The sequence below is a fragment of the Rousettus aegyptiacus genome, unplaced genomic scaffold, assembly GCF_014176215.1.
Source record: "Rousettus aegyptiacus isolate mRouAeg1 unplaced genomic scaffold, mRouAeg1.p scaffold_m13_p_4, whole genome shotgun sequence".
Lineage (NCBI taxonomy): Eukaryota > Metazoa > Chordata > Mammalia > Chiroptera > Pteropodidae > Rousettus > Rousettus aegyptiacus.
The window spans coordinates 8,369,393-8,381,610 of record NW_023416307.1 but is presented as its reverse complement, the minus strand read 5'-3'; the positions used below and the strand labels follow the sequence as shown (position 1 = coordinate 8,381,610).

At 35.3% G+C, this 12,218-nt stretch overlaps 1 protein-coding gene across 1 annotated transcript; it reads right to left on the bottom strand.

Moving 5' to 3' along the window:
• Positions 1 to 9,545: 9,545 nt before the first annotated feature.
• Positions 9,546 to 10,085, bottom strand: LOC107519529 (keratin-associated protein 26-1). Its single transcript, XM_016162325.2, has one exon. The coding sequence runs from the start codon at positions 10,083 to 10,085 to the stop codon at positions 9,546 to 9,548; it is 540 nt and encodes a 179-aa protein (XP_016017811.2).
• Positions 10,086 to 12,218: the final 2,133 nt, after the last annotated feature.

Genomic DNA, 12,218 nt, shown 5'->3' with positions numbered 1-12,218 from the left:
AATTCATATTTTTCTGATCATTTAATTAAGAAAAACAATCTAATTTATGATTGAGTCATTTCCCAAGGCTTTTTTTTTTTTAATCTGTTAATTATTTGGAATCAGAATGTATTTATACATGAAAAGAAAGTGAAAATTCCTGGACTAGTCTACCAAAAAGAAAAAAGCGTTTTAGCTTGATAATGTTACCGAACTCTATAACTCAATCTTGACCACATTATTTGGATAAATTGACTTTGATCAGTTCCTTGAGGAGTTTCACTTGGGGAGGTGGCTTCTATCATTGTTGCTCTAAAAACATGCTTTTGGTGGCACATACTGATTTGGAAAAATAATATATAGAATAGTGTTCTTGACTTTAGCTCTCAGTATTGAGATCATTTGAATGCTAAAGCACAAGAGCTGACATTTGTAGCCAGAGCTCATGAGTTTGGCACTATCTGGTTATATCGCTCTCACATGTAACTTTTCTGAGCTTCACTTGCCACATATGCAAAATGGGCACATTGAACACCATCTTATTAATATCTTCAGGGTTTAATATTTAAAAAGGTACATGAAAGGCTGTGACCATTGTCCACTTAGCACTACCTGAAGTGGTGGGTTTGAGGTCACTGTGACTGAGAGATGAGGCAGAGTAATCATGGTCAAGGTGAATTAGAGCCACTTTTTTAGATTACTGACACATACTGTCTTTTTAAACAGCAGCTTATGTAAAAAGGCAAACCTTTGCCTAGAGATGAGGATTATTCCTCAGTTAAGAGGACACGAATTGCTGTATTTTCCTGCTAGAAGATCTAAAAATCTCTCATGGCTCATTTGTGTGAATTTAGTAATTAGATGAGTCTTCTCCCTAATTACAACATCAGAAAACTTCCATACTGGCATCAAGTGCACATCTGTTCCCATGTATTTATATTCAAAATCTGCATCTATATGGAATCTCTATAATATCAATAGCATTATAAATGCATAATTTTGTCTTTGGAGAAACTAAAAATGGACTGTGTCAGGATTAATTCTCCTTATTGAGTAAAGAAACTTTTTTTTTTGTAATTAATAACAAACTTAACCTTATCGACATTGATGTTTAAAATTTTATTTTTAAAGATGAACCAACTAGCCATTTACTCTAAAATATGGGTACCACAAGCAACACATTTTTCTGATCTTGAACATGCTGTTCTCTAATCATATGTGACTATAAAACCAATTAAGTTCCTAGGTACACACAAAAGTTTGAGTGTCACCATGATTAATGCCACAGGGTGGAATTATTCTTTAAATTTATCAATAGCTAACAATGGAATAGTGCTGTTGTGTTATTATATAGAAGATATTCTGGATTATTATTCTCCATGGGTAGATCCTCACCACCAGAAACCAACAGCATAACTAATTGGGCTTCATTGTAAATAAGAAGTTTTTCCTTTTTGTTATTCAGTTAGTACACAAGTCCATATTTAGTGAAGTAAATAATGCTAACTTACCTCCAATATATTGTATTTGCAAGTTTGTGTAGATAAAATGTCAAAGTAAAAAAATATATTAATTAAAAAATATTATTTCTCCCCTGAGGCCACAGAAATATAACAGAAAAAAAAAAAAAAACAACCCTACACTATTTGCACCCTATTCAACTGCCTTCTGAGATGGATTTACTTATAAAGATGTCAGTTTGTTCTTTTGAGCACATTAATTGGTTTAGATGTCTCGTTTTGGGGATAAGGTTTGGAGAAGGCTGAATTTCACTCCATTGGAGAATGAGCCATCTTTATTCTCAGAATCAATCCAAATCAGAGGGAACTGGGGAAAGGGAACAGAGGGGCAGATACGGGAAAGGGACATGACATGTACACTGTTCAATGACCCACCATGTGAGCAATGTTCAGGGTAATATTATTAACTCATTTATTTTGGAAAGTAGCGAAGGGCTGTGTATAGCTTCTGGGTGGATAGTGAGTGAACGAGTAACAGCAGGAGCAGTAAGAAAACAGAAGAAAAAGCCCCAGGGAATTAGTAGAAATTGCAGATGATACGGGATTTTCTTAGGCCATGGAAAAGAAAGGATTAGTGTCAATTCTAACCAAATATAAGAGAGGACAAGATTTTGTTGTCTACCGTAGCTCTATCTGTATTTTATATCATGAATCTGTGAAGCTAGGAGAGACCCCAATAAATCACCTTGTTTCTTCATTTTATTCAGTGTTTTATATTTCCTCTGAGTTTTCTTCTAGATAGTTTCTATTGCTCTGTTTTGAAATTTATTAATGGTTTTTCTTCTACAGTGTCTAATCTTCTGTTAATGCCATTCGTTATTTTCCAATGCTCTCATAGTTTTCATCTCTGTAAATTTCATTTGGCTTTTATTTAGATCTTCCGTTTAGTTAACAGGCATGGTCTCTCCTTTAGCTTCTTAAACATATGGACTATAGGTATATTAATGTTCTAATGCCCTTGTCTAATAATCCCATCATCTGTGTCATTTCTAGGTTTGCTTTGATTGATTTGTTTCTCTCCTTTATTATGGGTCTTATTTTCCTGCTTCTTTGCAGGTAATTTTTATTAGGTGCCAGATACTGATTTAACTTTCCGTGTGTTGTATACTTTTATATTTCTATAAATATCCATGAGCTTTGTTCTGAGCCACAGTTAAGTTACTTGAAAGCAGTTTGATCCTCCTGGGTCTTGCTTTTAAGCACCATAAATAAAAAATAAAGGAACATTTAATCTACTTTTGCCCCAGCACCAATGGAAAACCTTTTCTATTCTGTCTGGTGTGAACATTAACAATCCTCAGCCCTCTGTGAGCTCTAAATATTTCTCCAGTTCTTTCAGGTGGTCCAATCCTGAGTTTTGTGTATTTTTCTTATGCGCATGCACTGATTAGTAAGGTACTGTAATGGTTTTGGTGGACCTTCTGCAGATCTTTGGAACTCTCTTTCTGTTTAACTCTCCTGTTCATATTGTAGTTAGTGTGTGTGTGTGTGTGTGTGTGTGTGTGTGTGTGTGTGTGTGTGTTCTTCATAGGGAAAATACAAGGTGAAACTGTAGGATCTTTTTATGTTAGAAAGTAAGAAGTGCTCAAAAACAAACGTAAACCAATTACAAAGGTATGTATGTCAAAGAGACACAGGAGCTAACTAAAAGGGCTCCTCATGATCAAAACTGGAACAATTATATCAACAGAATAAATAAAATATTAGTTTATATCCCAAAGTATGAAATATATAGCCATGTGTCCATACTGACATAAATAAATCTTGCATAAATAATAAGTAGGGGAGAATAGGCAAATCTCCTATAAAAAAGGATTCCAAATAATACACATAGATGTTTCTCTCTCCAATAAGTGGAATGTAACTGGACTTAAGTATGGACTCCACACGGTAACTTCCTTTTGAAAAGCACAGTATGGGTAGGGGAGAAAAGAACAAGTATGTTACAGTGAAAAATCCTGACAAATACACGACCTCAGCCAAGAAATCAAGGTTAACATCAATAACAACAGGTCACGTTGGCTGTATGAATTCTTAATATAGAACTTGACCTGTATGGTATATTTCTCCTTAAAACCCATAAACCCAATCTAATCCTGAGGGGTTGGGGAGGAACACCAGGCAAATCAAATCGAGAACATTGTGTAAAATTCCTGACCAATACTCTTCAAAATGGTCAAGGACAGTTGATGGGTTCACCACAGTGCTCTTTCCAGTAGTCCAAGAACCAGGCTGGCAACTACTGATTAAGCAGAGGGCATCTCCAGAAATCACTCTTCCAGAGCAGAGAACAACAGATGAGGAATAAAGCAATCGCAATCACTCCCAAAAGAGAAGGGGCTATCATTTCTCGAACAGCTGTTGCCAAAAGACATGACGTTAACAGAGTGAGTTTCAGACAAGTTGTAGAATTTTTCAAATGTGATTGTGTCTTTCTAGGCAAATTTTCTGTATCCGCTCACTGATTCTTGGCAATGCCATAGGCACACTCACCTCTGTCTTGCTAAGATTCTTTTACCTGACAACATTCTATTAATAGTTGTTCAGATCCCAATGAAAACACCTATCAATCTTCTCATAAAATTTTACTAGTATTTTCAAACACTCCTGTTCCAGATATGTACCCTTATTTCTGTTATTACTTCCAGCAAAGTGCCAGGGTTACAACTAGCTGAAATGGAATTCCTTCTCCGGGATGTGGTGTGAAAGGGGAGAGAGAATATAATATGTGTTTTTAACCATAAGTGGTGGGCACAGAATGCCAAAAAATAAGCTAGTGGCTTAGAAAACAAGAATAACTCCTCATCCTTGAAATTTTCACAATTCTGGATATCAGCAAAATGAGAAAAATATACACGATGTGGTGGGATTTTATAAACTACACTCTTCAAGATAAAATACTGAATTTATTCTGAAATTATATCTGGATAGTATTCACATGTAAATATCCCCATTAAAAAATGCTGACATGTAAAATTCAAAAATATTCCCTACCTGAAGTAAAATTTCAAAGGCCTGAGATTTTTTGCAAGTAGATCCGCATGAGAACCAGTGAATTCAGTAGGATTTGTTTAAAGGCTGCTCTTTTCCATTGAAAACTTTCTGCTTTATTTCTGTTTAGTTTATAATTTCATAAAAGGGTCTTATCTACTCAATCACAATACATTTTAAAGTCTTTTGATATATGTTTTCCAATCTACACTTCCAACACAATGTGCGAGTATCTGATTCACCAAATTCTCAATATCATTGGATATTGTTACCATTATTTAATTTTGTCAATTAGTATGGAAAAATGACATCTTATTATTGATCCAATATAAATTTTTAGATGACTGGTGAAGTTTTCAATTTTGTGTGTTTTTATTAATTGTTTACCTTTCTGGTTTTTGGACCTCAATTGTCAATTTTAACATAAATTTGTTAAAAATAGTTCACGAAATGAAATCCTCTTCTAAGAATCCAGAAGAAAACAAGCAGCTAGAAAGAATAGTTTAGATTGATTCTTTATTACCAAACCAAACTTTGCTTTGAAAATTATGGTGAGTTTTTAGGGAAAAATAGATAAAACAGATTCTTGGAACTATCACTTAGAGATTCATATTCAGAGAGCTGTAATTGAACTCAAAACCTGATTCACTTTGCAGATGCCTCTGCAAAGCCTGGTTACAGATCCACTGGACACGAAAATCCCTTAGGCAGCCAACAATTCCCAAAGTCTCTGATTAGTTCAGCATCCATAAAAGCGAACACACTGTGTTCCAGATCTTAAGACAGAAACTATTTTCCATTGAAAAGAGTTCATTGCCAGAGAAAGCTTTTATTCAATTTTCTGTAAATTTTATCTGTTTCAGAAAAAGTCCCCCAACTCCACACATATATCAGATTGCTTTGACATTTGATGGATAGGTTGTAGAGTAACACATTGGTTTAGCGCTTTATTAGAGTTCTACTTCCAGATGCCAAAGCAGTAACATGAAAATTGAACCTCCTGTTTAGAGCCATAGATGGTGTAGTAGTCTAGGTATCCATGTAAATTATGACCAGTACCTAGAATAGTGCCCAGTATATAGTAACAGCTAAAAAATATTTGGTCAACAAATGATGTTGAATGAATGCATTTGGAGATACAATTTTTAACAAAGATATAAGTTGTAGCTTCAATATTGTTTCAGATTCTATCCTGGATGGTCTCTCTCACTCTTTTTTTTTTTTTCCTTTCTAATCCCCTTTCTCTCTTTCTTTCTTTTTCTTCTTGTTTTTCACCCTATCCCCACACTACTGGAAAAGAAATAGAAGTGTTATGTGTTACTGCACTGTTTCATCTTAATAATAAATAGAGTAATGGAGAATAGGTTTCTCTACAAGAAACAAAATGTCTAGTATGCTTTAAAATATAGCAGCCTTTTCACCCTGCAGTCCAGAAGGTTCTGTAGTCAATTTATAAATTTATATTACAGATATATCCTGCAGGCCATCATCACCTCCAGAGATGCAGCTCATGCTGATTTGACAATACCAGACATTTATCTACCAATAAAAATTTCATAAAGAAAATGGAAAGTACTCTTCTATTTTAATAGAGAATAAAGAGTCATCAACACAACTGCTGTTAGCACAAATAGGAACAAGCAATGTATTATGTGTGGGCCACATAACATGACCTTGTATGTTTCTTCTTTTCCATTGTATAGTTAGATATGAAAATGCTCGATTTACATTGAGAACAAGAGGTGGTCTATACTCACATATGGAAATAAGAAGAATAGGAAAGCTGGAGAGGCAGCAAAATATTGTTGTTGCCAGATATTAAGGTAATTAAATAAGAAACATGACCTATAGCTGGCAACATATAATTATCACATGTGGGATAATGTATAAATAATAGCAGGTTCTATCTAGTTAAGTATATTAGATACAGCACAGAATAAGACTTCAAAGGGGAGGGCGATGAAGGGGATGTGGAATTTCTCATCAGTCCTAACCTAAATCTAAATACCTCTTTTTCTAGTTTCTACAGCCAACTGACCAAAACATAATTTACTTAAATTCAAGTGAATAAACATTTACAGAGAGCCTGGCCATATATTGACATAAAGGCAGCCTTCTAAGAGCTCAAAGTCTAGAGGAATGTTCAGGAATGCAAATAAAACAATGAAAAATTAGCATGATATTGATGTAAAAATAATAGTGACTAGAACAGAGTTAAAAAAAGATCTAGATGTAAACACATCCATATATGGATACTTAATTTATGAAAGAAAAAAAAAAACACTGGAATGTAATACAGTTGGAAGAGGAGAGTTTTTTTAGGAGATTATGGTGGTTCAACTGGAATTTTGGACCCTACTACACATCACGCACAAGTATCAATTTTACATTGATAGCATATTTAAATGTTGAAGGTAAAACAAAAAAAAGTTTCTAAATTTAACATGTAGTATTTTAATTAATTTTAAGTAAACAAAGATTTCTTGAAAAGTACAAGAAAAGTACTAACCATAAATAAAAGTTTGATAAATTGAAACAGCTTAAAATAAGGGCCTTCTATTAATCTAAAAACACCATTAAGTGAAAAGACAGGCAGTAATCTGGAGGAAGTTATTAAAAATATATGCTCCCAACAAATAGCTAACATATAGAACTATTTCCTTTCTAAAAACAGATATTCCAATTAAAAACATGAGCAAAGAACACAAATGGTTATTTCACACACACAGAAAAAAGGATATTCAAATGACCGAAAAGTATTTTTTAAATGTTCTCAGTCTAATGAGTCATCAGGGAAATTCAAAACAAAACCAACATTTGTTATTCTCACTAGAATGGCTTAACTTAAAAAGACTGACAATTACAAATATTGATGAGGATGTAGAGCAACTGCAATTCTCATGCTCCAATAGCAGAAATCAATATTGGTATAACTATAGGGCATAACTTTGTCATGGCGTAGCATAAAGCTGAACAAGCACATCCCACATAATTGATCGATTCTACTCCTAAATCTGTTACCCAATACAAATATCTTTATATGTATATCAAAAGGTACGTAGAAGAATAAAAGAGTATGCTGTGAATCATTTATTATAGGTCCAAACTGGAAATAACTCATATTGATCATCAACAGTAAAATAAACACATTTTGCTGTCATAGTACCTTAAAAATTATACATCAAGGAAAATAAACAGACTACTGGTATGCATAATAGCATGGAACAGTCTCACAAACACAGTCTACAGTCTTGCACCACTTGACAGGGGTACTTTCTGGAAAATGCGTCATTAGGTGATTTTCTGTCATTGTGTGAACATCGCAAGGGATACTTAGACAAACCTAAATGGCATAGCTATTGCACACGAGGTTATATGGTAGAGGCTATTGCTCCTAGGCTACCAGCCTATGCACCATCATGTTACTGTATGAAACAACACGAGATTTAATCAAGCACAAGAGAAAATGATGCAATCAAGCAAACACTAGGTTGCTGCTGGCCTGGCATAACGTGGCATACTGTTTTATGGGAAATTTTTGTTTGTTTGTTTTGTTTGTTTGTTTTTTTAAGTAAAAGAGCACACTTTAAAATAATAAGTATGATTTCTGCACAAATTAGTATGTATGTTACATTTCAACAGAAGTCTCATTTAAAATTATTTTAAAACAAACAGTCCAGTAAGAGCAATAATAGAAATACATCTGAGATAAAAGATAGACTAAGTCCATGTGATTTACTCATTAGGGTATGAAGAAAGGAGAGAACCTGGGAAAGGCTTCAAAAATAAAAGGTAGAGCTATAGCAAACTCAAAATATCTAGGAAAGCCAGACAGATAAGACAAGGGAATGAACTAGAATGGATTTTCAAACAGCAGCATGAATATGGTGGTAAGAGGAACTAGCACTTAGCTCCAGTGTCAGGAAGGCCATACGAAGAAATTTCTTCTTATGCCCAGGGCATTTGTCTTCTCTAAAGGGAACAGCTGGTAGCCAGCTCCTTGGAGCATTGTTTTTCTTGCATGCTGACATAGTTTCTAGACATTTCAGTTTCTCAAAAACATGAATACTCCTGCCTTTAGTTTAGTTTTACTTTAACTTGTGAAATGTATCTCCCTATACATTTTATGTTGAGTGAGGTAAAATGTATCTTTAATTCAGAGACATTTCATAAGATATGATTTTTTGAAGTGAGTGTTTTTAAAAGTGAGTATGATTTTTTTCAAAGTAGATCAGAAGTGCATCTTGGTCTTCATGATGAGATATGCAAAAGGGTGGGGGCTTATAAAAAGCAGCATGTTTGAGGACCATGTAAGTCAGCATATAAGCAAGAGCTTAGGGTTTGCAAAATTGAGAAGGGGATGAGGCCAGAGAGATGGGAGAGAGGAAGACAATGAGGAGATCTGATGTCATTGTAAGGACTTTGCATTATTATTTTATGAAAGTGGATCACAGAAAGCTACCAAAGTCTTAAACAGGAGTAAAATATGATTCAGTTTGCAATTAGAACAGACATCCTGGTGGGTGTTCACTGGAAGAGAGTGATAAGGAGATAATTCCTAATCTTGCCTTTTCAAAATGACTCCTACCAAGGGCTTTTGGATCTCTTAAGTGCACAGGCTCAGAGATTTAGAAAGCAGCTTGAGGAATAAACCGTCAAGCCATTCCCTGACTTTCAGATAAGAACATGTGGTTGGGTATCTCATGTCTGTTCACTATCTTACGAGCAGTTGGGGTTGGACATTTCTGGTTCACAATAAAGTAATAAAAGACAAACTGAAGAATCAGATTCATAATTATGGCTTACTCTTATTTATTACAACACAAACCAAATAAATTCTTTCCACACCCAAATGACAATAAATGGCATTGTAAACCAAATAATTTCATGTCAAGAAGAGATGAAAAAAAGAAAAATGTGAAAGGAGCAGCTTGCATTCGATCAGGTACAATGAAAACAGGAAGACGCAGTCACTACCAGGAAAGAAGTAAAAGCCCTTAAATGTGGAATTTTTGTCCTGGATCCTCAGCGCGATTAGCAGCTGGAACAAGGAAACTACTGGCCTCCCAATGCAAAGCAAGATGGACGACAAGGGCTGAACACATGGGTCAGAGGTCGGCATCCACTGAAAAGAGGACGCAGAGGCCTGAGGCTGCTGAGCACAACACTAAGCGATTGAGAGCCACAGGGAATCCAACGCACGGGGCGGCAACCATAAGTGAAGAGTCTCTGGGGTCGACAGCTGCTGGACACATAGGATCCTGGGAGGCAGGAACTCGAGATGTAAGAAGCAGCAGGAAGAAAACTGGTTCCTGGGCAGGGTCTCGGCCCACAGTAAACTGTGGAAGAGCAGCAAGAAGTTTCATAGTTGCTGGGCTCACAGTTGGGTGGCTGGCAGCTGATCAGTTCACCGCAGGTCTCTTGGCAATTGTCCATGAGCCAGGTATGGTCTTGAAAGCTGCTGGGCAAGCAAAGGACATCTCCACGGCTCACATTTGTAGAGCAGGGGGCAAAGGAAGAGGTGAGAGGAATATAACAGGGATTTCTGAGGACTCCCAAGCTGTAGTTTCCAGAGCAGGAGTTGAGGCAAGACATGGTGAAGTTTTGTGAGCAGGCTGTGGGTGATTGGCAAGAAACGAGTGTCTCAAGTTTCTTTGTGCTCCTCCTTTGACTTGATTCCTTATATATCCCTAGAAGGCAGTGATTCTGTATACAGACTCTCTTCCTTGTTGTGTGAGGCTGCATCAGCACTCTTCCTTATGGTCCAGAAATGGTACTCCCATCTCCCATAAAACTGAATGTTCCTTGCAATGCCTCCTGTTGATTACATATAAGTAAAACACAGTCTCGCCCTCTCAAATTATCCAACCAAAACAGTCACTTTGGGAGGTCCTTCATTTATTCCAGTTATAAGCCCCATTGCATAAACATTCATAGAATTATGCTCTTGGAATTGTCTTTAAAAGTTGTAGCTAACTTCTTTGAAACACTGGCAAATTATTTTTCTTTGGGGAGAAATTCTAGTCTTTTGGAAAATTACCTAAGTAAGAAACTTAAAAGCAAGTATGTTGGAAAAGAATGAGGAAAAAACTTATTGCCGGTGTGGCCCAGGACAGAGAGAGTTTAAAAAGTAATATAAAATGGAAATTTTCAATGTGTTTAAATATATGCTTTGCTTATTTTAGAATTCTGGTAGAACTTGACTTCCCATCAAAATAGCTTTAGTATGAAAGTTCATGCTCCTCTAATTTGTTTCAATAAATAAGCAAACCAAGTCGAGCTGAAAGCTGGTTTATGTTTAAAGTATTTTTATATAGATAAATAAGTTGAGGTCAAATAATGGATCCTACTATAAACAAAAGCAAATCAACCGGACCCCTTCAGGAAAGTTGAACAACATGACATTTTTTCGTAGTTATTATACAAATATGTATTCATGGTTATTCACGTTCCAACTGAAAACTAATATTCTTGGTAAAAAAATAGACATAATAATTAAGATATGGACATGAATGTGGTTTTACTTTGTACATTGTTCTGGTATCCATTTCCAAAGAGGAGATTCTAAACTACTTTACATGGGTGGTAGCGTCAGAATAAATGTAGAATTTTTCTAAGTATGAGCACTTTAAAGGCTATCTGTGTATATATTTTCTGATAAACTTGGTTTAAAAAATGTATGTGTTTTTGTTTCAACCATCCCAAAGTCTTTATTATGTACCAATATATGTAGTGGCTTCCGTGGCTATGTTAATAGGAATTTTAATTATCTGTTGGATCTAATTTCTAATTTCCTTTAGCTAAAATTCAAAGTAAATCACAACACGTTCTTATATTTTAATGTTCAATGGATGCACTCACACTTACTGAGTCTCCCTCTGTCCAGGAGAAATAGAATCTCTGAAATACAAGATTGGTTTCTCTATGAGCCACTGTAGGACTATTTTACTACTGGAAATAGGAAATTGAAAAAAAATTAGAATGGTCCTGTACTAACATGTTGAAATTATCTCAGTATTTTAGATCACAGAACGCTCCCCTTTGATGAATCATGTGTTTGAGGAATCCCCCCAAGCCCACCAGCTTTCATCACCTGATACCTTTGTACACATTGCAAGAGCCTTCTTGTGAAATCCTGGGTGCTGCAGCTGACTGGCATTAGTAATAGGCACAGCCACATTTAAGTGAAGGCTTATCAAATTTACATGTTGATGTTCTTTATGCCCGCTCTTCTCTCATATAAGCAAGAGGCAACACCTGTATCATTAACACGGCAGTATAGTTGTGTGTATGTACTGTTTATGTTGTATGCATAAACAAATGTATTTTCACAAAGGGGAGGGGTGTGGAATAAGAGGAAACTAGCATTTATTTAGTGTCTATTCTGGGAAACACCTTGCAGTGTGGGTACCCACATGTGTAATATCACTTTGTCTTCATGATTCTCTACAGTAAATTTTACTATTCATATAAGAAAACTTGAGATGGAGAAAATTACAATAATTGACATGAAGAAAAACATTTGAACAAAGGGCATTCAAACATTTAAACATTTGTTTGAGGGTCCTTGACCCTCAAAAGTTTTTTTCTTCCATTATCTAAGATGGCACTATATATCCAGATAGATAGATAGATGATAGATAGATAGATAGATACATACATACATACATACATACATACATACGTACATTCATACATAGTTACATAAATACATAGATAGATATGTAG

Bases quoted from the DNA above. Each gene is read 5' to 3' on its own strand.
- LOC107519529 (XM_016162325.2), bottom strand. From the start codon at position 10,085: ATGTCTTGCCTCAACTCCTGCTCTGGAAACTACAGCTTGGGAGTCCTC.